The sequence below is a fragment of the Ambystoma mexicanum genome, chromosome 6p (genome assembly GCF_040938575.1).
Source record: "Ambystoma mexicanum isolate Mex_15411 chromosome 6p, UKY_AmexF1_1, whole genome shotgun sequence".
NCBI lineage: Eukaryota > Metazoa > Chordata > Amphibia > Caudata > Ambystomatidae > Ambystoma > Ambystoma mexicanum.
Genome location: NC_090935.1, coordinates 1001645381 through 1001672652, shown reverse-complemented (window position 1 = coordinate 1001672652; position 27272 = coordinate 1001645381). Strand labels below are relative to the sequence as shown.

The window sequence follows — 27272 nt, the reverse complement described above, 5'->3', positions numbered from 1 at the left end:
AACTCATCAACGCCAGCATAGATCCTCCATAAAAGGGAGAGGATTCATTTTATCTACAGAAAATTATTCAAATTGAATTATAATTATCTTACAGAAGTGACCTATCTAAGATCAGGGAGCTGGGACTGCAGCCAGCAATTCTTATTTCCGAACCCTGGGAAATGGCTGTAGGAACAGGCAGCCATGTTTAGTGTCAGTTGGCAAGGTACAGGCAGATAAAAATGTCAGTAGATCAAGCCACGTGCATTAGGGGCCGGTGAGCACTTACCCTGGGAACAGTCGCTGCCGATCCAACCTGGGTAGCACTGGCATGACCCATCAATGGGATTACAGGTTCCATTGTTAGTGCACGTGCAAATTCCAGCACAGTGTTTCCCAAATCTGCTGCTTGGACACACTGTGGAAAAACACGGCTAATCACATGTTGGGGCAACCACAAAGTTGTTCACCTTTATGTTTTACTTTTTCCATCAGAACCCCCCACCACAAAATATCAGATTAATCACATTATCAAAGTAATTTTTTTAAGATGCCATGCTGTAAAATAGGTTTCTGCTGATCACTATATTACATAATTGCCATCACATTATGTATAATACTATACAATTATTTCTATTATTTTGCTATGAAATAAGAATGATCATTATGAGAATTCTGGGAAACAGTTATTAGACATGTCACCCTGATGGCAAAATAGCAAAGTTCTCTCCAAAAATCTCAAAATGTCAGAATCATAAAAAAGCAGGGAAAGGCCACTTCCCTGTTTAATTAATGAGCGTATGCTAAGACACATCGGAACACATCTGGAACGTATGATGAAATGGCGCCTGGTAACCCTGATGAAATGGCGCCAGGTACCCTTGATGAAATGGCGCCTGGTACCCCTGTTTCAGCGGTGATAGCTATGCTTCTCCTACCTTCATTGCAGAGGCCTCCGGTGAAACCAGGTAAGCAGTCGCACTGTCCCGTCACATGATGGCAGGGCCCATTGCTGTGCACACACTGCGGGCAGGGCTGGCTGCAGCGATGACCGTAAAAGCCAGGGGAACAGACTGCAACCAGAAAGGGCAATGAGCAAACACTCACAGTCTATGGTTACCAAAAAGTATCCCCCAAAAGCAGCAATGACTACAAACTAAGACTGTTTCTTGCCCCAAATTGGGGTTTGCATTTTGGGGACTTCACTGGCACCCCGAAGTAGTTGTTTACATCTCAATACAGTTTTAAATAACCCCAGGGCACATTCTGTTCACCTTGACTCCCTGCATCTCAAGATAATTGCAACAATCGCACATTGGCAACACAATCTTAAAGCATCTGAGACAAGTCCAGAGAGCTGAGTCTAGTAGCCAGCCCCCATATGGAGCTGGGTTGGTCTGGGGGCAAAAGAAGAGACATGGACACCAAAAGGAAAAAAAATAGCTTGCATATTCAAATCCCATTTCATGACTTCTCATGCTCAACTGTTTGAGCAGTACCAGGGGTGGGAGGCAAATGCTAGGCAATATTGTGGCAAATGTTGCATTCTACAGTAGATTGAGTCAGTAACAATGGTCAAAAATACAAAATGAAATGTTCTCTAAATCATCAAACTGGTCCACGATAGCCCACAAAAACAAGGGTGAACTTTCGGCATTGCACTAGTGCCCTACAGACTTGGCTGAGCCTATGAAGAATACTGTCAGGTGCAGTTTTTTGTAAGGTCCTGATATGCAGTTTGTCCAGGGATTTAGGAATGCAAAAACCTGATTGACCGATTAGTTGCTGAGGTAAAATGCAGACGAATTTGTTGAGTGTGAAAGTTCTCTTTTGCCAAAAGTCCTGAAAATGGGTTCCTTTTTCAGTAGGGGTGAACATGTGACTGCATGGAAACCTCTTCTGTGCCCAGAGTTAGATTCTGGGCACCGACCTCAGCTGTTGCTCACAAGCATTGAGTGAGATTGGGTGATGTGTTTGCCAGGGGAGTTGCTAGGTCTGGAAAAGACCCGGGGCTAAGCTGATGTCGAAACTGTTGGGACTGGGGGCTAGCTAGTCTTTTGGCTGTAGCTCCTGAGATTCTATCCGGGGCTACAACCAAAAGATCAGGGGCTATAGCCCCCTTAGCCCCCCCCCCCTAGCAACGCCCCTGGTGTTTGCTGTATTATGACGTCAGGGGTCAATGGAAAATGCTCCCTCAGTGGATGCTGCAGAACATTCGCTCTACTGTACCTTCATTTTTTGGAAAAGGAGAGATGCCTAGATTGTATGCTATCTTCAAATATCAAACTTTTAGGTACACCTTTTTTTAATTAATGTTCTGTTTTATTAATGTCAGAGGTGCAGGCTGTTCCAAACCTGATCTAAAGGGACTATCTTCATGGAGAGACGATAGAATAAATTCCCATTGCTGCTCACTCCGTGGCCTCAGTGCCGAGAATGACCGCGTGGCATTTGCAGTAATGGTGGCGCCTAGAGTTAAGTTCACCTTTGTCCACAGCAGTGAAGACTGAGACTGCCACTTGGATGGTAACTACCGACCAGCACATGATGCACAGGGAGGGGGCAAGCAGCTCTGAAGCGGCTTGCGGGCCTTATCTGTTGCCACTGTGAAGGTGGTAAAAGAGGTGGCCTGGTGGCACAGCGTACACACAGGCATGCATTGCAGCGAGCGTGGAGGTGGGTGCATTGCCTGCAGAGAAAAGTATTCTATGAATGTATGTATAAGCTTATATACGTATGTTGTATGATGGCATGGCTGTACCTGGCTTTTTGCTCTGATAATGGGAAGATACAGGTCTTTCAGACCACGAGGCAAACCTGCTACAAGCCATTGCTTTGCTGAGAGGTTAGTTTGCAGTACTTTACTTAGTTGTACATTAATTTGTTTAATGCATTTGAACACGGGCCTGCTAGTTTTTTTTTATTTTTATATACCGGATTATTTTTGTTGGCATGTTACTCCCTGCAGGATAATACCTGTCACTGCATAGTGTTCCAGGCCCACGCAGGCTTGTGCCGCAACGTGTCTGAAAACCAGATGGGGCTAATGCAGAGATTTGCAGTAGGATTCGGTCCAAATGACCTAAACCACCAAATTACCGAAAATAGATACTACTAATTGTCCTACTGACTGAATGTTCGTAGGACATTTTGTAGTATCTATTTTGTGGTGTAGGTCATTATTTTTTTTTGGGTATGAACAGCTGCAGGGTATCCACCGCAACACCATGCTCACTATACTATGCGGTATAGTGAGCGGGGGTTCTGGGGGAAACCCCTGCAGCTGACCCGAAAACAAAAAAAAGGAAGGAAAAAAAATCACCCTGCGGCGCTGGTTCCAATCACGGGAGTGAAAGGGAACTGGCGTTGCAGGGACCAGCGAAACGGAAGGAAAGGTAAGTAGGGAGGTTGGGGTGTGGGCGGGGGTGGGCTTGGGGGGGGGGTGCGGGAAGGTGTCAGGGTTTCTATGGATGTGGGGTTGTTTTACCTTGTATGACCGAATAGGAAATGTACGAACAATTTTGCATTATGTACATTTCTCATTCCGTCATTTCCGTCGCAAACTTTTAAGTCCCAGTAAAACAACCCCAAATCTTGCAGTGCATATTGATATTGTTTCGTAACACGATCAACCCTGGGTTTATTTCGAGTTTGTCATCACTGCTGCATGCCATAGGAGCGCCCTAAACATGTTTTCTAGGAAAGTCACTCGTTAACATATCTTTCAATGGTTTTTAAGTTCTTAAAACGTAAATGATAGTTGAAAACAATAAAAAGTGGATGGTAGTGGGTGTGTTAGGAGGGGAGCAGATGCAAAATTATCTAAAGGGGAGTTATGGAGTATATTGAAAAATATTGGGATCCATAAACAAAAGGATGTATAAAGAACTGAAAGAAGGTGGTGAAACCACTGTACAAACTCATGAGTGCAACCCAACCCCCTACACAATCTACGTATCCATTAAGAAACGCTCCATCTTGGTCTCTCCTGCGTCCATTTTATCCTTGCCTGCTTGGCCTGATCGGCAAAGTTCATGAATACTTTCTGTCAAGTGCCACAACCACCCAACAGGGTCACCAAGCACATTGCAACTTAAAAAAAAATAATGGGCCTCATTACGAGTCCGACGGTAACCGTGGCGGTAAAACCGCCTGGTTACCGCCGGACTCGTATTACCATTCCGCCTCCGTGATTCCCGGAATTACCGGGGCATTACAACCACAGTTTTCCGGGAATCACGGAGACGGAATGGTGTTAATCCCCATTCCCATCGAGTCCTATGGGACTCGATGGGAATGGGGATCATGGAAACACCGGCAGCATCTCGTAATGCTGCCGGTGTTTCCTCGTCCGCCTGCAGGCGGGCGGTGTTAAACCCGCCAGGTCAGACCTGGCGGGAACATCACCTCCCGCCTGCAGGAGTTGTGATCGCCCGGCATGGAACCTTCGGTGGCGGCGGGTTTACCGCCACCGTTGTTTCCATACCGGGCGACTTGTAATGAGGCCCAATATCTATAAGAAGCCCATGCACCTCCTCATCTCCTCATGAAGTCAGAACTCATCCTAAACATCAACAAACACTCTGGAAGAATTCTATATTTTCCAGATACTGATACATTTTGATGGCCAACCAAATGAGTAACACACTCATGTAACAATTTAGCTTTTGAGACCAGACAGGTCCCCTCTTCACATGTGAAGATTTGACACTGAGCTGGTACGCTTGCCTTAACCTAGCGTGGTACTACATTAGCCGGAAAGCTGTTTCCACATTTCAAAAGGACTGTAGTCACAGTGACCACTCCCAAGTCAGGTAAACAGCTGATTCCAGCAGGAAGTCTACCAGCAATTCCCAGATGGGTGGGAAAATCCTGCCCCCAAACTGCCCACTTCACTTATGGAGGCGGGCTCTGCGTGGTTTCGATATCTGATACTGCATCATCTTTGCTTGTTGTCCATCCAAAAATTCCATCTCTATCTACATCTAGGCAAGTCTTCCATGCACAGTGACACATTCCTTTTTTTGTGTGGAAATATATTTTTGTATTTTTGCTGTATCCCTGTCCATTTTGCTGCTATACCTCTATCCCACAATTTTTTACAAATGCAACATCAAAATAATTGACATTTTTGAGCAAAGCGAGAGCTTCTGAACCGGTGGTGATACATACTTCTCTGGCAGGTGTTGCCCCTGTATCCTGGGGCACATTCGCAGATGCCATCGTCCGGCGAGCAGGACGCCCCGTTGTTACAGTTACAGGACAAGGAGCAGTTGGGGCCCCAGTGTCCTTCCGGACACACGCTGTCACAGTGTATACCTGTGGAAAGGAGAGACAGAGAAAACTTAGCAGAACTTTCGAGACCCGTTGGTCTGAAATTAGCGCTGCCTAGTGTGAACAAGACCCCCAGTCCCCCAGTAGAAAACAGTAGCCAATGTTGTACTTGATAGAAGCTGCAGCATCCTCGGAAGGTCTGTCCTAAAATATGCAGACTGTACTGGAGATCAATGCCCACACGATGAAGGAGAAAATCTGTGGGGTCAGTCCTAAAGGTACAGGTCACCCTCACACAAGCGTGATCTTGATGAGATCACAATGGATCCAAAAGGAAATAATAAATCACAAGTGATGATGCAACACAGGGGGTATTTTGTACCGACTGTATCTGCGATTACAGGAGTCATGCGATGGGAGATCTGAATTAGCATCATAATGAGCTCCCTGGGTAAAGCAATGTTGCCCAAGGATATCCCCAACACTGCGATCCAACATAACCAGCAGAATTCACCACAGCCACCGTGACGGGGGAAGGAAGTACATGTAAAATGAATGAAGACGGAGCACTGTGTGGCATGGTTTTATTAGCACCAATGTAAGCGGTTGCGTAGAAGCTAGGCTACAGGAAAGAAGTATCGAGCAACCCTTGAAGCAGCGTTTGGAATCTTGGTGAATGAAGGCTAATTGCCTGACCAGAGCCGTCAATCCCCATTCAGCAACGCCGAGGCTGACCTGAGCCCTTTAAATGGACTTTTACCACCTTAGCCCTCTTGCCCCTTCGGTAGACCTTCAACTAGGTTATATTTCTTCCCATCAGTACAACATGCACTTAAAGGATGTGTATTTATCTATAGATTACCCATCCATACAACAATTCACAGACATTATGAATGTTCTCACCCTGCATGTGATTGAAAGGGCCCAGGTGTATTTTGCATAGATGTTAAATATCCCAGAGAACAATCTACAACTGGCCAACACCGCATAAGGGCTGAGGTCAGCAAGTCTCCTGCTTCAAGGAACACGGCACACTGGCATGCAAGGAGGGATTTGCATTAATTGTACACCTTATACACAGGGAGATGAATCATGCCAACTTCAATGGTTAGCCCACACTGCCTCTAGTCTAGGCATAGAATGGTACCTTGCGGCCTTCAAGGGAGATGGATGGCACACACACGGTTTGCATTACGGCTGCTGCACCCTCTCTGCATTAAGGGAGATGTCACGAATACTTTTTGCATTAAGGGAAATTAAGAGGGGTGAAAACCTAACTGGGCACAAGACCATAACTGAAATAATGGCATGGTACCCTTACATACTGAACTAATAGAAGCAAACCCGATCAATTTAAACCAATGGCCTTCTCAAGGTCACACAAATGTAAACATGATATCCAAAAGGCAGACTGCTCTGACATTGTACAACCTAAATAATCAACATAAATAGGAGCGCAAATACATGCTGGAGAATAGACTGGCCAGACCAACAGCCTGGCAAACCAGGAATAACAGAGATCGGTGCCTTCCAGTTCGGCCTTGCCAACACTGGCCATATGTCTTTGCACAACACCCGACCAAGAAATCCATGGATATTGGACTCAGTAAGGTCAGTCTCCCCTACTCTCACTCATCAGCAACACCACATAATCATCATAAAAGAGAGCCCAACGGTAGGGATTCTGTGAAGATAACAACAGGCTAAAACCTCCAATCCCAGGACAAAAGCAGACTGGATCCCAAATTGTTCAGTCTGGAATTAAACTGCAATAGCAAGGAGTATTGTTACTGCAATAACCTCAGTCCCTTCTTATCCCCCCCCCAGGGAACCTGGTTCACCTCTCAATCCCCTGGCACCTTAGACTGCACAAACACAGACCACCATATACACAGCAGCGGTATGCCTGCTAATGCCACATTAACTTAACAGTGCAATCCCAAAGCGCTCATCCTTAGCTCTCTCTCTCACACACACACACATAAACCCATGCCAGTGGCGAACCCAGTACCCCGGCACTGTCATCTAATAGATCGTGGGCTCTCCTCTCTGGATAAGCACATACCCAAGTAACACCATTGCAACCCAGATGCAACCATCGCGTCACTCAGGGTGCAGTTATTTCTGGCCTGCACTCATCAGCACTTCAGGGTTTTCATCTGCCTCCCCCTTTATGCCAATGACACCCCAACCCCTCCTCTCATCTTTTAGGCCATGGGCAAGGAAGCCGCCAAAATGGCAAGACCACGTAAGCTACATGATGTGTATAACACAAGGGGGCTTGGCAAAAAAAATCATGCTGATTGTTCAGGTTTCAAATGTACCAAAGAGCCTAAATGATGTTATCAAGAGGCATAACATCAGGTGACTTTCACAGCATAAAGGAATTAGGCTTTTGTGAATACAGATAATGACGACACCACAGGAGAGTACGTCATATGACTTCCGATCCAGTTGCTATCATGGGAAATCTCATGTGCAGTCACCATTAAAACCAGTCGGGTATATAGATCTCAATACCGCCTAAACCCACCATGGACAGAGTAACAATATTATTAGTACAATTTTTTTTCAATGTGAACACCCACTCAAAAAGTTTATTTTTAACAACAGCTCTTCTTACCCACAGGCTCCCCAAGACCAATAGGCACAATGTCTTGAGTCAAAATTAGTAGAGAAACCTCTTTTTCTAGCAGATCTCACCTTTTAAGTTGATTATGTCGTATGTGTACATGTGTTCATTGCTGATCCAGAAAACAGATAACATAAAAGCAAAGATCAGGCAACAGAATTTCCGACAATGTCGTCATTATGAATTCATCATAAATGTGGTCTTAAGGTCATAATTGATGTCCCCCAAATTTGGCAACAATTAATTTATCGAAAGTGTGTCCGCAATGAATCCCAAACAAGTATATTCAACATGAATTGGCTACAATGTGCTTAGTACACATAGACCATAAGGGGAATCTACCTGATGTTATCCATTGCAAATCACCATCTACCCTCCAAAATTGGATAGTCATGAAAGTCACAAAAGCCCATACACTGTTTGCATGCTCGAGTCTCTGAAACGTGACATTCTGGTTCCAGCCACACACGGTTCCGGTGCATGGGCCTCTGGGTGTAGGCGGAGTAGCAGAGGGACTATGCCGAAAGACAGGTATGTTAGAAACTGTGTATGTGGTCACCATGTGCATGTGTGCGAGTCTCAGGGGGAGAGGTGGGAGTTTCTGCGAGCATGTGTACGGGTGAGAGGTGTGGGTGGCTAGCTGTGTGAGGGCTGGCAGGTGAGATGGATGGGTGTTGGTGAGCGAGTGTGCAAGTGCGTGTTCGTGAGCCTCAGAGGAACCAGTGCAGACTCTGCATGTGTGTGTGTCTGTGTTTATGTGAAGGTGCACAGGTGATGAGGAGCGGGATAGAGATCGGGTCAGGTCGCAGGGCAAAACTAATTTACTCGATTATAGGCACCAATAACTGGGAATTAATTTAAAGTGTGAATAATGGCATTTTGGGGGGCACCAGCCTGAACGCTGGTTCAAGTGGCACTGGGATGGCTTGTACTGTGGGCACCAGCATAGTGAAGGCCTTTTGAAGTGGCATTGACATACGGTGTGGTCAAAAGCATCACGAAAGTGATTTAAAGTGGAAATGATGTTGTATATTGTTGGCAACCGTGCTATGAACATCCATTTCAGTGCTAATTATTACATACATTGGTGTCAACAGTTCATGAGCACAATTTAAGTGATGATGTATTCTGGTGGCATCAATGGCATATACTAGTGGCACCAAAGGTGAACCGTCTACCCCCAGGATAAACCAAATCGTTCTCCACTATGCATCCAGGTGTGCACAGCTGCCATCTGTAATGGATGCTTTGAAAAACGATAGAGTGCTTCATTACAATGAATTCAGACAGATTGTGAGTCCTCTTTAAAGGCGAAGAAAACGCATGCGCAATCAGTATGAACTCTGCCTCTCTGCTGGCATCAAACGTCTGGAGATGCATGTGGATTCCCTGAACGTACTGTGGATGCATGTGGTTATGGACAAAAAAGGTTGGCAATGGCGGTTCGAGGATACCTTGGTGTTTCTAACAATGGTGATGCTAGAAAATGTCAGTTTCAATCGTTGCATTATAGCAGCCGCCACACTCCCTTTCTCAAAAGCGGGACATGTTATTTAAATTTTAAAAAACTGATGGGGTCACGGGACGTTTGGTCACCCTAGTGAAAGGAGATAGGGCGGGCTTACACAGTCTGTGCGTGTTTGTATGTGAAGGAGGCCTGGGACTCCAGTATCCTGGACGAGAGAGTGCGATGCTGCAGCATTAAGTTTCAAGACAATCCAGCAGGCCAACTGACCGCTGCGAGCCAGGCGTGGCAAATGTGACTTTTTGCTTTACGAACAGCTGACTTCTGCTGACACAAAACAGGTGCTAAAATCGGAGCAAACTGTATCCCCATGCATTTATCAAAGTTTTTACTTTTTTAATGGGGAGACATCTTTTAACGAGGACGTCGTCTGCATAGCACAATTACTGCTTGGGAACAGCCGCCAGTACATGTTAGCCTACATATGACTAATGTGTCAATCGGAGAAACAACGCAAAGGCCCACACGATGAAGAGCAAACTAAAAGGTTGCATAAGGCATTAATAAAAACTCGTTGCTTCTTTAAGACCTGGATGCTCTACGAAATCTTTTCGTATTGCACAACCTTCTGTGCTTCAGAATGTTCCTGAAACCTTAAATCCATTCTGGAATAACCTGTTCAGCAATTTCCAGCTGAGTGGCACTATGCCCACCACAAGAGACTGGAGGAGACCCTTGCCACCCGGGCCCTTGCCCGTAGAAAGCCTGTCCCTCGCTGGCATTTTTTTCAACTACTGCTCTATGTGGCCACAAAGCCAGCCAAGATCTTTGAATATGGTTGCAAGATCGCAACCCACAAAACAGCAAAGTAAGTCAATAATGCATTCAAATGACACTTAACCCTTCAGAAGGGTTTCAATGAGCAAACGTGTTAATGCAACTGTTGATGAACAGGGTATTCATGCCTCCAGCATCTTAGCGCGCCATACAGCAAAGCACACACGCATATTTAGCAGTCACAAACGGACACATTTTCAGTTTTGGTCTGGATTAATAACTGATATTTCCTTTGTGTTACTTGTTTCTGCCGCACGCTCCGAACCCACTGCCCATCCCCCACCGCCAACGTAGGAACCCCGCTACCTGACAGTTTTTCGTGTGAAAAGCAAGTCTTCCAGTAATTCTGACATAATCCCTGAAGTACACATTCGGGGTTCACACTACTGCCCCTGTTAAGGGCTAGGATGTAACTGCAGCACAGGTGGGAGTGTTTTCTGCAAATAAGTCACAGAAGATCCCAATGCTTGCCATCGGGGGACTCTCTCATCACAAGCCCAGCGGAAACCCAAAAGGCAACTGGGTGGCAGGAGGGCTACTGGGAGGCAGGGAAGGAGGGCTACTGGGAGGCAGGGAAGGAGGGCTGCTGGGAGGCAGGGAAGGAGGGCTACTGGGTGGTAGGGAAGGAGGGCTGCTGGGAGGCAGGGAAGGAGGGCTACTGGGTGGTAGGGAAGGAGGGCTACTGGGAGGCAGGGAAGGAGGGCTGCTGGGAGGCAGGGAAGGAGGGCTTCTGAGAGGCAAGCAAGGAGGGCTACTAGGAGGTAGGGAAGGAGGGCTTCTGGGAGGCAGGGAAGGAGAGCTACTGGGCGGTAGGGAAGGAGGGCTTCTGGGAGGCAGGGAAGGAAGGATACTGGGAGGCAGGGAGGAGAGCTACTGGAAGAGAAGACACCAGGCACTGCACTCAGTTGGGAGCTTATGAATGGAACCATCTCCTTCATTTCTGTGCTGGCATTTTTGTGTGTTACGATATTTTGGGCCTCCTCAGGACCCTGCGATTTGCTGATGCTCGGCTAAGCCATGCTTTTTTGTAGAAATGCAGCTACTTCAGGGTCTCAAAGCAGCGCTTAGCAGGGTCCACAAAGAGGCATGGCAGCCCTCATGGAGTGGCGAGAGGGCCAGGGAAAACAGCAACATTCTGCAGAGTCCCTGCCCACACTCTAGACATGTCAAGCTGACCATGCCCGCACTATCTAAAAGAGGGAACACGGCAGGGGGTTAGTGAGGAGGGCCAGTAGTCCAGAGGCACAGCGGCAAAGCTCAAGCAATGGAAGGGTGCTTGAGAACGGTATCAGGGAGAGGGAGCAGTGGACAGAAACTAGAAGCCAGTGGTAAGAAGGAGAGGCCCCCCAGATGTCCGAAAACTAAAGCCATTTCCAGTAGCATGTGTGAGGTGCTGAGCCACCGTTAAAGAGAGGCCACAAAGGAGGGCCGGAGACAAAAGGCGAAGAGGAAACCTTAGTAGCAGTCGCCCCAGAGAGCCTAACTGTAGTCTCTAAGCTGAATGCAGCAAAAAATCACCAGAACAAGCCAGACTAAATCGAGCATGGGACGAGAGAGGGAGAGACGCTGGTGGAAAACAGAATAGAGAGTAGCTCAAGGACAACCAAGGTGAGCGAGGACCTGAAGATGGAAAAAAGCTTGCTGAGGGCAAGGGACGTGCAGAATAAGTCTCATCGGAGAAGCAGCGGCAGAGAGAGCAGGAAGAACACTGCAGGTGAGAAATAGAAGCTAACACGAGCGCTGCCTGCTGGAACTTGATGTGCATAATCAGTGAGAGACGCGGTGCCTGAAGTCTAAGGTTTCTAGAGGGAGTATGGCATCCAAGGGTGCCAAGCAGAGCTGCCTGCTGGAGCTTGATGTGCAAGGTTCCTAGAATCAATACAGAAACTGGATGGAAGAGGAAGTTCTGCCTGCAGGAGCCCGGCGTGAAAGTTCCAGGAGCCAATACAGAGACTGAGCGTACCAAGGAGCGATGCTGCTGGAAATCTATCTTCAAGGTTTTTCCAGAGAACATATTATACATTGGGACTTAAAAGTCCACAGCGGTCCCAAAAGACATTGAACATGTGAATACAAAGGGAAGTATCTTAGCCTAGAAATTTAACCAGCGGGCTTCAATGGAAAGAATGTCAATGGACGTGAAGTTTAAAGTCCAAAGAGAGGTTGAACCAGTAAAACCCTGCATTGTGGGCCCAAGGAAGGCGAGACACGTTTCACCAGGGGGACAGGAAATATTAGGAAATATACAAGGCAGCAGAGAAATAGGCAATGCACCAAAAATCAATAACACAATGAGCAAAATGGGAGTGGGGTTTAAGGAGAAGAAAAGAAGGGAGTGTGCAAATAGTACCATGTAGTCTACAGGAGACTTTCAAGCACAATGCTTTTAGGATACTTTACCTCTTAGCAGCTATTTGAGAGTGAGGTATGCCCTCATTGTAGTAGGTTTGTCTGCAACCACTGAGGCCTCTGTGGAGTACGTCATTTATTGACCTAAGTGTGGAATCTGATGTGTACTAGATCGGGGAACTCCGCTGTGCAGCCATTTTGCTCCACACAGACACCTTGTATTCAGTCCCTGCGAAGATTTCAACCATCCGCGCAGAGAGTGTGCACTCGCCTGGGCTTTTTTGAAGTTTTGCAATTAAAATGAATGATGGGAGATCAACCTCAGAAAGTGTGTGGGGCTAATACGCACACATTTTCCTATGCTCGCCACACAACAAACACATAGTCAGGTGCATTCCAGGGGATACAGCCTACAGGCGCATGTACTACCTGTCACATTTAGCTGGAATGTGACAGCCACAGGTACATCAAAGCATCTCTGAAAGAGGAAGGCAACACCTTCCTCCGGCCATGGCCAGCCTATTTAAAATATCAAAGGCTCCATGGATCTGCTCTGTTCTATTGTCAAAGATGTGTGTGGTGGCAGCACATACTGATAAGAGTTAAATGAAAAAGGCCTGCAAAGAGGCCTGGTCACAGAACTAACACAAGGGACAGGAAACACCAACACCTCTTTGATATGCAATGTGTCAGCTTGACGCTAGCTCCCACCCCTCTGTGTGAAGGGCAGTGAATCCCATGTCTGGGAGAACTGTGTATAGTCGGCAACCCCTGCAGGGAACCCCCTTTCAGAGGGAAGAAGTATGTGATTTGATGGAGACAGAAAGTCTGTTTTCACCAAAAACTTCAATGGGAGAGCTGTGCTTTGATCAGGAGTCACAGAGAGCTCAATTAACCTGAGAGACACTTTGATCCACAACAGACAGGAAGATGGGTGGGACTTAGTAGTACATGTTGTCACCCCTTTTCTTTCCTGTTGCAAAGCACTCTGGTTATGACCTCACGTATAACAGAAGATTGTTGGTGGGCACCGAGGATTGGTTCATTAACGTAGGCTTAGCCTGTACCTCCTGTCAGTATCCAGAGTGCATCCCTTTCCTCTGTGAAACTGTCTGTCCTCTGTGTTCCTTTACAGGGTGGGTTGTATTTTGTAGTGTGCTACAACTGTCTGTTGTAATAATAATAAAGTCGATATATTTATACAACCTTGACTGGACAGTCCCTTTTATCAGTGGGTAATAATTGTATTTTCGCTGTGTTCCAACCTTCTGGAGATAAGCCTGCCTTTCCGTCGATGTTACCAAAATTAGACAAGGAGGTTTATAATTTACTTGTGTTTCCAGTCTATTCAGATCCTTTCTGGGGTACTAGAGGTGTGGGGCTGATGATAGTTAAGAAACCGATATTCATCCCTGGACCATTTGTGCCCCGGAAGTTGATTTGTCACAGTCATGCCAGGCCATCACTTCGAAATGTACTGCTATGTATTGCCAGCTAGGAGGTATGAGGGCTGGGATCCGGCAAACCAGAACCCGATGGACGGATGTGGCACCTGCTAAAGTTCCCTAAATGCCTGAAGACCACCTCTTCCAAGAGGTCAATTGCCAGGAGACCCAATATGGTGTCCTGCTCCTGCCACTACCCTATTGCAGGCGGCCCTCAGCTTCTTCCTCGTGGCCTGTTCTGAACCAACCAGATGCCTAAGACCAGCACGTCATCGATCATTAGATGCCCACCAAGGCTTTATCCCTCTTTCCACTCATCTGAGCTCGCAGAAGAATCGCAGGAAATGCAGCTGCCGTGCTAGGACTTTCCTGCTAGCTCTACCACCCACCCCATACCTGGAGGAGTATGATGTTATCATTACCCAACTCATTAGTACTCAATGTATAAACATTTGAAGGCTAAGCGGAGCCGCTGTGCTTCGAGAATGTGCAATTCAAGTAAGGGGATCCGTAGCTGGCGTAATAACACACTAACCAATCACATACATCTTCCCTACTTGTTCCCAGGAAAGATGGCGTCAGCACAGTAGTGTATGCAGCGCAAGCATGTGCTTCACCAGGTACCGGTTTTTCGTCTGGCCAAGCACAATTATCCAAGTTTGGGATAATGTCCCCTCTCATAATGAAGCAGGGGGGGCAGACTCATTAGTACTGAGCTGATTACTGCTAAGCTAGGCACAAAGCGGGCAAAATGCAGCACGCACAAAGGATTTCAAAGCGCGTCATGTGAGCGTTACGAAATGGAGGGTTGCGATGGAGTCTTGAGGACATCGCAGGCCTGTTTTGTCTCGTGTCCTTTTTAGAGGGCAGGGGGGGCACATAATGGAAAATAAAAGAAAACCCTCCTGGCCCGAAGACATATACAAAATCTGGCACAAACATATTGTGAACCACTAATTAGGACCGCAGGCATCTTTTTGCCCAGTGAACATTGACAAAAGTGTCCCCGCATTTCGACGAGAGAGTCGCAGCGATGGTCTACAGAGAGAAAACGACACATGAATCGACCTCGGCCTGATGCAAGTCTGACGGGCTACTTTATACTAATATGTGCTTTTATTTTCTTGAGTTGGTTTATGGAAGATAGTTTTTATGTAGCTGGCATGGCCCGGCATTTCATTAATTCTCAAGGGAACGTATTAGCACTTGTGAGGGGATCACGACTCCAGGGGCCTATAATGTAAACCCGACACACAAATCCATGCACTGGGCGGCGAATACACGTGCTAAACTGTAGGACATGAATATCCATGCACTTTATTATCTTGCCCCATGACCCAATTCATAGCCAGCATAGTGCCTGCTCCCTCTGGATCGACTCTACACTGGGACACACGCGCGCTTGCACACACCTAAGTCACTCTGCCGCTGAATGTGCTCAATCTTGTTCTCTCATTCCCTTGCCATAGGCCAGGGTGGCCTTAAAAATGTGACATATAAGGGGCGTCACTGCGATACAAAATGTAGCGCAAATGACGTGTAGCACTATTCCCGTGGGAATAGACCTATAGCGTCAGGTAACCCTAATGCGTTTGAGCTAAAGAGGGGGTGCTGACTATGCACCATGCACGAAGTGCATAACGCCTGTTGGCCGTGCAAAACTGGACTATAATGAGGCAACCTTCACTGATGCTGAAACTGAGACATAGCGTCAAGCGGAAAAGAGTGTGTTCCACTGCTTTGAAATGCAAATGTGAAGGGAACCCTCTCCTGTCCCCATCTGGTTTGAACTCAATCTTGGCATCTTTCTCTATCTTTGTATGTTTTTTCCTGCACCCTTTCATTGAGAAAATGCCATCCAATACTAACTAGACTGGGATTCGACGCAAATGACTAACACTACAGAAGGCATCCATTTTAAAGTTTCTAACCAGACTGTAGTCAGATGGATCTGAAATCATTATAATTCCTACATTCCTCAAGATGGAGCTTTTTGTGCGATTTGACCTGTTCTTGACCAGGGAGAAATCACTACATTGAACCCCACTCATTTTCTTATGTGACCTGAAGGAGAGAGATTGCCCCGAAACAAAAGTAGTTTGGTTTAAGGGCACCTTTACACCCAGATCAGCGACGTGAGCATGGCTCTACATTTGCCCCCAGTGCTGCGCACTTGTATGGAACCCCTTTGGGAACCACATGGATGTATAGTCCACTGCAGACAAACGTAGGTGACCTACTTGCCATTTCCAGCGGTACCGCAGCGGTGAGGATCTAAAATATTTCCATTTGTGGCTAACCATGGGTGATGCCAATTGAACATTTGCTGAAACGCGGAGTGTCAGCAAGATTCCTTTAGGCATCCTTGCTCCAAATCACTGATGGGACTCAATCCACCTTCCTGCACACAAACCCAACTGCCAGAAATGTGCTGTTGAGGGACGATATTTTCCATCATGGAGGTTTGGAATGCACGTTTCCTTATGGCCAATTTTTAGGTTTATAAAGAAAGTGTAGCAGTTGGCCAGATTATGAATTTCATTGCAATTTCTTGCGTGAGAAACTGATAATCAGTGGCCATCTTTATGAAGTGATCAAAGAAACCACATACACAGGCCTGGTACACTGTGAGGAATTCGACCATCCGCACGGTGGGTGTGCGCTCACCTGGGCTTTTTTTAAATGTCATATGTAATTGAACGATGGTAGATCAACCTTCGGAAAATGTGTGGGGCTAATCTGTACACATTTTCCTATGCTCACTGCACGCCATACACATAGACCTAGGTACTCTGGGTGGACACAGCCTACAGGCGCAGTCCCCCCTGTCATATTTAGTTGGAATCTGACAGGTGGAGTACACGATGCATCTCAGAAGTGAGCGGGCCAAACCTTCCTCCTCCCATGGGCTAACTAACAAAGGCTGCATGGATCCACCCTGTCCTTTTGTTTAACATCTGCAGGTGGTGGCAGCTATTAACATAATTAACATACAAATAGAGGGTACTCCAAACAGGCCCACAAGGGGCTTGGCTGCAGAGGTTAACAAAGGAACCAGGAAACCCCAACAACCTTGATATGTACTGTGTCAACCTGAAGCCAGTTCCACCCTTAGTATCCATGGACAGTGAAATGTCATGTATGGGACTGTGTTTATTACAGTAGTCATCCCCGCAGGGGAACCCCATTCAGAAGGTGTGAGTTGTGGATTGACAGTGCCAGAAAGTCTGGCCCACTGCAGCTTCAATGGAGACCTGACACTTTAATCAGGAACCACAGGGAGCTCCATTGACCAGAGAGACCCTTTGATCCACAACAGACAGGAAGAAGGGTGGGACTTAGTATTACATATTTTCAACCCTTTGCCTTTTCTGTTGCAAAGTACTCTGGTTATGACCTCATGCATTTAGGCGATTATTGGTGGCGACCCAGGATTGGTTAATTAGGGTAGGCTTAGCCTACACCGATCCCTAATCCATTTGGCTTTAAAAGAGGTTTGAGCCACTCTTTTGGGCAGATCATCTGAAGACTTCACAAGGAGTAGCAAGAAGAACACAACATTGGACCCTCACTGAAGGTACAATCTGCCTTACATCCTCCGCCAGTGAAGGAAGGACAGGACATCCAAGAGGTAAGCAAGATCCCTCCCCTAAACATCTCCCAGGGAACAGAAGGAGATACTGAATCCAGAAGACCCTCCAGCAGCTACAGAACCGGAACCCAGCCAGCACAAAGGGTGCCCGGCTAGGCTCTGCAGCAGCTTCCTAGGTGGGAAGTGCCAGAGAGTCTCTGAACCAAACCAAGGACAAGACAGCTGCCTGCAACATTCTCCACAGCTTTGGGCCGTAAGCTTTAATGGACGACACAAGCCCAGTGAAGAAGCTAGGAGGACTGAATCGACAAGCATTTACCATTGGTCGCCTTAAAGGACATTTTTTTAGAGCCAGTCGAACCCCATGAGCTGCAACCGACTGCACCACTGACTGTTGTTACGCTGCAGTCGCTAACGCTGTCCGAGATGCCTGAATGCTTCAGAACCGCCGACCAGCACTGAGATGATTTCTGACCCTCGAGCCACCGTGTAGGCCAGCCTGCAGACGTAAGTCCAGCCTTACTTGGCAAACTGCCTGCTGCCTGATATCCACAGCTGTCTCCCATCTTGAACTCTGTCGCAGAAGCTGCAAAGCGCCCTGAAACCGACTCGACCATGTCGAGCACCAAGAACTCCTACAGCACAAGGTACATTGTGGTTCTGTCCCCCTGGTCCTTCCCTAGAGGCCCCTATTGACATTTTACTACCCATTGCTCCCTTTGTGTTCAAACCAGGTATCATTGAACTATTGCGATTAATTATTATACCAAAAACCCTCCTGTCAGTATCAAGAGTGCATCCCTTTTCTTTCTTTGAAACTGTCTGTCCTCTGCATTCCTTTAGAGGGTGGGTTGTATTTTGTTTTGTGCTAGAACTGTCTGTTGTGATAATAATCAAGTAGATATTTCTATACAACCTTGACTGGACAGTCCCTTTTATCAGGGGTAATAATTGAATTTGTTTCTGTGTTGCAACTAACCAACGATTCACAACCTTTCGGAGATGAGCCTGCCATTCCGCCCCCACGTTACCAAAATTGAATAAGGAGGTTCATAATTGAATTGTGTTTCCAATCTGTTAGGATCCCTTCTGGTGTACTGGAGGTGTGGGGCTGATTGATGGTTTAGAAACCGATATTCATCCATGGACCACTGGTGCCCCGGAAGTTGATTCATCACACTAACACCTGTGGAGGTGGTAATGATGCCAAACCAAAAGACACTCATTCCGTGAAGGGTTAGCGTTCAAAATGTCTTCCCCAGTTCTACGACCACCAGTTAAAGAAGCTCATCAAACATAACTGAAATTGACCGAGAAGTGATTCCACTCTCTGGACCAAGCACTGCTTGCTTTCAAGAAGGGATGTAATTTTAGAGAATACTTGATTAAAACACACGGGGAGATAGACTCTGCGACCGACCAAAGCGCACTATGGTGACTTCCCACCAAAGCTGGCCACTGCAGGCGTGGCAACTGCATACCATGCGACTTCACAAGAGAAAGAAAAGCGCTGTCTCAAGAGGTAAGCCGTGGCCCCTCAAAGCATTTACTAAGTACAGCTCTTCCTATGTTATCTACTATTTGAGATGCCGCCCAGACGCTTGTATGGGGGTCGCACCATCACCTGAAACATAAGCCTTTAGGTTTCTAAACATCACCCACGCCTCCAAATGGGTGTACTACCTGCCTACCAAGATTCTGCATCATACAGGTTCATCTCACAATGACATGGTGTTCAATCTGGAGTAAAATATTATTATGAAAAGTAATATATGACAACGAATATACATTTAGAGGCAGAGTGACCCTCACCTCTCTGTCCCCACTGTCCTTTCCTCGCAAGACCCTGATTTACAAAAAGGACTTGTAAGAGTACTAAGGGACTGGCTGTGGGCACCAGGGACCCACCGCTCAAAGCATTTGTCGACCGCAATCCGGATACCTAAGAATGCATTTTTCGCACAATGTGGGTGAAAACATGGGCTCACCCCCTTATCCTTATCGTTGGTCTTGAAGCATCAGTCACTGAAAATGAAAGAGAATAGAAACACTCATGCTAACCATGAATGGTTATATTTCTGACAGGAAAATCTTAGAAATAGTGCCTCAATGGAGCTTTCCTCTGCACCTGGACAGGAGGCAGGAGAAGAAGGATCAGGGATTGTCGCAAGGGGCCTTCTTTTTTGTGCATTGGTCCGTGCTTTGAAGCGAGGTAGCCACTTCTGCGCAGCATCCGTTGCCTCTATTCTGCAGGTGACACGATTCACAAAGCGCACCTGACCCTGCACCACATTTGGTGTCGGCAGATTTAATTTAATGACCGATCCCACCCACAGAAAGTGGGTGTTTTCTCCTTTTCCATGCACATTCAGGCACAGAAAAGAAAATCATGGATTAAGGGCAGTCTGCATAACTATTAAGAAACTTGACAACATTTTTGGCCAAACACTACTTGTATTATATTCTCCCAACCAAATGCACATTTTGTAAGTTTTCAAGTGGCAATGAGGTTGCATGCCTCTCAGCTCACCCGCATGTGCCTTCTATCCCTGCCATATGCCACTGCTCACCTGCTTATTGCACTCCACACTACGCCTACACTTAAGATTACAAACGGGACTTTAGCAGCACTCTGTCAACTCTGAAATCCAGCGAGAAGAGGATGGGTAGGAGCAGGGCTGAAGACGAGGGTATACTAGGGGGGTGGGGGGGACAGAGTCCACCCACTTTTTTCAGAGGGTGGACTGAGTCCCTCCTGGCTAAAATGAAAAAAAAATGGAATGTCCTTTGTGAATTTATGCATTAAAGCCAACCACGGGGATCGAACCACAGTAGTCAGTTTTGTAGGCCGGACACTTCACTGTTGCAATATATGATCTGATGAAAAATAACAAACTAAAGGTAAAATGTCACATTCCGGTACTGCAAATCCCAGGGAAAACATTTGTATTGATTCTTGGAGTTTAAAACATGCACACATTTTAACGTTTTCAAAAACACTATTAGTTGAAAATATCCTTTCTTGGTTTTGTGTTTGTGTTGATTTTATGGAAGGCAAATACCATTCGTCCTGTGAAATGTAGGTGGTTATGCAAAGCCATTTTGATGCAATGTGTATATTTCAAATTGATATGCTAATTTCTGGTGACGTCAAATCACATTGCCTTTGTTGATGAGTCCCCCCAGTTTAATTTTTAGGACTTAACCCCTGCGTGGTAGGCAATGTGTGACTCTCACTAAAATTAAACACATTTGGATCTGTTGAAATTCTTGAAAATGCCACAAAGAGGGTGACAGTAATATCTTGCATACCGGAGCTTACTTTGAAATGCTCCCATGGAGTCGCTCGCAGGTTGCATCACTACAAATTTGAAAACACCACTTTGCGCTGTCCCATTGATTTCCTAAAAGTTGTGCTCTTTAATCTTTCCCACACTTTAAATATCAACATCAACAAAGAGGCCTTCATGGGTTTTAAAAGAAACACATTTATTGTAAGGTAATCATTTTGTATTCACTTCAGGAAAGTTACTTCATACATGTGACTGGTGTTAAAGGTCATATGATGTCATTTCCTGTAATGTCATCAGGGGTCAAAGGTCATATGACATCACCACCCGCAAACGAGCGTGACTCTGGCGAAGCAGATTTGAAAGGTTGAGACCTAGGTGCTGTGCATATGAAGGTGTCTGACATGTGTGTCTCCACTCCATGCATGATGACGAAGCCATAAGGTTTCCTGCGCACACTTGCATGCGCACCGCTGCTAAAAGTGTGAGAGGGGTGTGGGGGGTGAGGGGGGAGCGGCAAAAGGATGAGCAGAGAGCCGTAACTCGACTAGCCGAGAATTCCAGGGGGATGTTTGGATGCATTTAAGGCGATTTCGGGAGGAATGTTGTTGCCAGAGCTCAGGACAAAGGCCCCTCTGAGGGCCTTGGCAGGTTGCTAGGCGATGGCTGAATGGTCCAGATACAACTTGAGCTCAGCAGCTCTGAGGAGCGGCCCATGTGTCGGGGGCCCGCCGCCTCGTCGTGCCGAGGGCCTCGCGCCCGAATCAGCATTCAGTGAACGGCCTCCGCGCCATGAATGAGGCACACAGCTCGCCAGAGCCATCACTCTTTCCAGTCCTTTGATCTGCCCGCTTTCATTCTGCCGCACATATTTGTGGGGTATCGAGCACAGGGCGGGCCTCGGTAGGAGGAACCATTCCGTATCCCCTAGTGTGTTCATCCCACCCTCGATCGGCATCCTGACCATTGGTAGCATGATACCTTTTAAAGTCGCGCACTCGTGCTCAATAAGCAAACAAAGCATCCCAGGTTCTCCCTCTGGGGACAGCCGCAGCACACGCAGAGGAAATAGATATACACACCTCTCATGGATTATTGTTACAAACACATGCAATGTGGCGCTTCGCTTTTAAAGGGACACGCTGCCCCGAGGCACCATAACATATGCTACCTGAAAGCAATGTTGACCGTTCCACTCTGACTCTAAAAGATGCCCCAGAGGAGGGGCATACTTGACGCACTCTGCGCCTAAAAAATACCCGAAACATACAGGATATGTGACACAGGTCTAATACGCGCTATTTCTAAGACATCCTTCTGAGATACGCTGCATTTAAGAGCCAGTTGTAAACCACACTGGTAAAAAAAAAAAGATGTGTGTAATTTGGGGGCAAACGAGAGGTCCCGAGCATCACATACCTGCATGTGCTACCTTGCATCTAATTCAGAAAGCCAAAATGGAACAAATCTGGAGATGCCTGGAGCCTTTCTGAGAGCCGAAGCACTAATTTGATTTACAAAGGTCTACCAGAGGTGGTCCCGGCAATCCCAGATATACTCCAGCGTTTGGCTTTGTGAATCAGGTACAGGTAGGGTGACCAGATTTTTCACAAAAAAAAAAAACCCGGACAGGCCATAGATATAAAAGTAGGACTAACATATAAAAGTGCGCGGAGCGGGTGTGCTCACATGCACACCCCTCTTATTGGAGGAAAGTGGCCGGGGAGGGGAAGGGAGAGGAAATGGGGGCGTGAAATGCTTTTCATGCCCCCTTTCGCGCATTTAGAGTTGCGCCAGGACCCGATTTCGGGATTTTGAAATCGGGTCTCGGCAAAAACAGGTATCTTGGGCACCCACCCTTGCAAACCCCGGATGCGGTTTGCAAAAGGAAAAAACTGCCGGGACCCCGGGACGGATGGCGATTTCCCCGGACTGTCGCGGGAAAACCGCGACGTCTGGTCACCCACCCTAGTTACAGGGGCAAATTCGAGATGCTCAAGGAATCTATGCTGCTACAGTGCAAAACCCTGCATATCGGGCACAATTGACAGACCGCATGTATGAGGTTTATGAAATGCAAACCTAGCCCCCAGCGCCTCACACATACACTAGCCACTACTGATCCTTATACTCTGGCAGACCAGTAGTCATTTTTCACCGATTTACTTAAAATACAAACCCTGAAGGACAATAGGAGGATCACCCCCACGTTGACACTGCCCAATGGAACGGTCCAGACCATTAGGAGGAGAGAGATGGTTCTGAAAGTAAAAGAAAAAAACATCAAAAGAAACTGAGTCCCCAACTTGGGTTGGGGCCTGGAAGAAGCCAAAAGTCCCCTTTGGCTACAGAGCTGATGTTGTTCGCTGTAATGGGGATACCAGAGAGGCTTTCTGGCACCCAAAGAAAGGAGGAGAAGGGGCCACTGTGCCTCTGGGTTGCCCATGTCTGATGGCCCTGGGAGAGTCAACGCCACCCATACGCTGCTCACCTCAAAGAGAGTTGCGGGCCTGTGACATGATTGCTAACCCAGACCTTTCCCAGAGGCGTAAGGCTCGAGAGGGCAAGGCCCAACCAAAATCTGAAAAAAACAGCCACTCAACAGTGCTGTGCTGTGTGGGCATTGACAGATGTTAATGTCACTGCAGTGGGCCCAACTACATTAGCTTCTTCTCCCATCCACTTCTCCAATCAGGCACGGTACTGTGAGTCACGCCAGTGCGTTTGGTGCGTCAAACGGATACGGAAGAACTACTGAAGTAAAGGGAACACACTTGAGCCTTCTAGTAATGCAGCTATGGGCGGGGCCTCAGTCATGTATTGCACCATTTTCTGTGAGGAGCAAAACGACTTTGCATTGACTAGCACCTTTGTAGATGAGACGTCTCCCTCTTTGCACTAATTCATTTCATATTTGAGAAAGTGTGCATAGTAACCACCCTGTAGGAGCACAATGTTAATCAGAATCCCTAAGCGAAACCTTTGCCAGAAGGCACATCATTCTGACTTTTTGTTTGCAACCTATTTATGCTATGAATCTGTTATACCAATAACATGTGTATGGCCAGACGCCACACACCCATGACCCTTCAGGCCAGCGGTCCTCTGTCCCTCGACCTAGAGCATTTGGAGTCAGGGGTTGCTGGTGCCCAGTCTTACCAAGGCCACTGAACTAGGAACGTACATACACTGCCTCACCAATGAGCCCCTGAGTGATTTGCCACGCTACATCCAGCAGACACCACTTAAAGCTCCACAACTCTGCTTCTCTCTGCTAGTTCAAATAAAATGGTATAGTAATGGAGTACCTCTCAAATATTCTTCAACTATTTTTAAACCTAGACAAAAACATATTTGTTTAAAATTAATAATAAAACACCATTATCAAAATCCTAGGCCCCTTCTAGCCAATAAAGCAACATGCCTGCTTTGTCAGCCCATGGCATTCAGCCATTCATCCTTCCGATGTCGATAAAACGGGTACCATTAAATAGTGTAGTACTAATACTTAATATTACTGCTCCTAGAAAGTGCAGTAGTATACATATACAATAACTTCCTTTATCAGCTTCAATGCCTCTGGAAATATATGAAGAGTAGTGTGATCTGGTGTGGGAGATTTTGTGGGGCATTTGATGAACATATTTAAGATATTTTATAGCCATAAGAACTGAGCAGGTACCTATTTGCTGCTTCAGCAAACAAAAGAGGTGATGGCTGGAAAGTTTAGAATTAATCTTGACCTATGCATAGCTCTGGGCAACCCTCCACAACATCAATATTCGCCCTCGTGCCATTATAAAAAGGGGAAAGACCATATGTAAATTAGGCTTGGTCCCACCCCAAAAGGGACAGTCCAGCCTGAACTGCTAGGTCACATCCCTTCTGCATGAGACCACAAGTATCCCAGACATGTTTCAGACTCATTGAGCGTCATCATTGAGGTGTAGGGTGGGTCTCTAGGCCCAGTACACACAGGGCGCACACTTGGCCATACAAGTCCCACACGGGGTGCCTACAGCAACAAAAAAAAAGAGGTGATGGCGGGAAGGTTTAGAATTAATCTTAACCTATGCATCACTCCACAGCATCAATCTTCACCCTCATGGCATTACAGAAAAGGGAAAGACCATATACAATTTCGGATTGGTCCCACCCCAAAAGGAGCAGTCCAGCCCGAACAGCTGGGTCACACCTATTTGCTGCTTGAAGAAGTCACAGATGTCTGCTCTGCCTCTGAAACCGTCTGAGGGGAACCATTTTACTCTCGCAGCTGAAGCAGCCTTCTTGTAAAGCACACTCTCGCAAACCGAAGTAATTCATGGCATTTTAGAGCTGAACTGATTATTTTTTTCCTTCTTCTATATGAAGCACTTGTGTCTGGGGTTTGTCTAATTTCAAAGGGCTGAGCTTTTAGGGAGATGAGGAAATCGAAGCAAAAGTAAATAATGAGACTTTTCCAAAATCATGCACTTTTATCCAAGTGGTGAAGCTAGGATTAATACTTTCATCTCCTGGTTAGCAAGTCGGAAACTTAGTGGACCAGATCTCCCCCACTAAGTCTTACAGAAGCCTCTGCCTGTGCTGAATACGCTTAATCGTCGCTTTAAAGAGGAAGGAGCCTTTGGGGGAAAGCTTGGCACCTTCCAAAACGTTTATCCCGAATATGTCGAAAGAAAAAGGCCGAATGCGCTTTTTATGCACACTCGACTTGCTACAAAATTACCAATTTTCAAAATGTTTAACAAGGGGAGCAGGGGTTGCGGGCGTGCCCCCCATTCCCTTGTTCGACATTATGTGTTTCGGGGGTTGCCCCCCACTTCCATTACATGGAAAGCGGGGAACAATAAAGAAAAAACAGGACCTGCCATGAATGCCTGTCTGTCTGCGGTGAAAAAGAGCAGGTTGCCAACCCTTTGCAATATTGTTACATTTTAAAGTGATGAGATGGCCATGAAGTCTCTCCAATGTCTGCGATAGGTGGAGTCACATTGGGGCACCGCCTCACTCTGATTCAGGAATTTTGTGCAAATTCACCCATATGATCACAGTCTTTTTCTCCTTGACAGATACTAGATACAGGAGAATATGGGTTTAATGCAAGATCAAATATATCTCCATATGCCTGCCCGTGTCTTCAACTTACCTGCCCATCCTGCGAGACAGCGACAGTAGCCAGTGGTGGGGTGACAACCATCTGCATGGCTGCAGTCACAGCGCTCCGCACAGTCCATTCCATAGCTGCCATCCTGTGATAAGGGAACAAGCACGTCACAAAGCAGTACGGATGGCAATACTGCACACATTAGACTGAATTTTCACATGTTCTCTCAATTTTCCTTGGTATCCAGTGATAATGTCACTGTGAAAATGCAGCCAGATGGTGACATTTCCCTAAAAATGCACCCTCAGATAATCAAACACTTTCCCCAAATATTCTAGAGTTGGAGGTAATCATAAATATTCATATCCCTCCTAGAATATTTGGGGAAATAATTTTAGGGCTCATGAAAAAAAGTTCAGTTACCTAGCAACTTTTTCATGGCGACATTATCACATGGAACATTTTTATTATAGTCTCAATCAGAAGGGATAGTTACTCAGTCATAATCTTCCCACAAAACACAAAAAAGCAACCTTGACACAAAATCACCTGCAGCAGTAATTTTATAACACTTCTAGAGCACATGGAACCCTGTGTACAAAATTGTATGTATTTTTATAGGGACCCCATTAACAATCATACATGGCTCCAATGCATATAACTACTAATGAAAATGATGTATGGAGCACTTCTCCAGCATCCCTCATGCCGTGAACTACACGCAGATGCATATAACTCTAAGGGCCTCATCACGAAATGGACAGTAACTCTTAAATGGGGCGGTAACGGTATTACTGCCACATTTAAGGGCTGGCCCTATCACGAGTCTAGCGGCATTACCCCCAGCTGAGGGTAATTATGCTGAAAAAATTCCCTTTTTTGGTGCAATTACCGCCTGCAGTATTAGCGCACAGTAATTGCACCGAAAATTCCACATTGGGTCCAACGCGGGTGCTAATACAAATATAGTTGGGTGGTATTACAGCCCAGATACCACCCAACTCGTGATGATACCCTTTGTATCTTAAACCCTCACACCGGCACTCAAGCTACACTGTGCTAAACAGATTGTACTCCTACAAACAGGCCATGAGAAACCCAATGTCAGAGCTGTTGCCTGCACTGGTCACTTCACGCACCACTCACCTCACAATCTTCTGCAGTGCAATTTAGCTGCAAACGAGAAGCTTTGCAACACCAGTTTGGAGCACTAACCTGAACCCACCAGATACCTGCATGTCACAATTTACAGGCAATGTGCACCCAAAGCACCATGCATCAAGACACTGAACTCGGGCTTATCAG

The 27272-nt window shown here is 46.5% G+C and overlaps 1 protein-coding gene across 1 annotated transcript in view; it reads right to left on the bottom strand.

Annotated features, from left to right (window-relative positions):
• The window catches only part of MEGF10 (multiple EGF like domains 10), a 373462-nt gene that overhangs the window by 85457 nt on the left and 260733 nt on the right, over positions 1–27272 (bottom strand). The window contains exons 13-16 of the mRNA XM_069625609.1: positions 26010–26112; positions 5152–5298; positions 918–1052; positions 269–397 (exon numbers count right to left, since the gene is read on the bottom strand). Coding sequence (XP_069481710.1) covers positions 269–397; positions 918–1052; positions 5152–5298; positions 26010–26112 — 514 coding nt within the window. The remainder of the gene's footprint in view (positions 1–268; positions 398–917; positions 1053–5151; positions 5299–26009; positions 26113–27272) is intronic.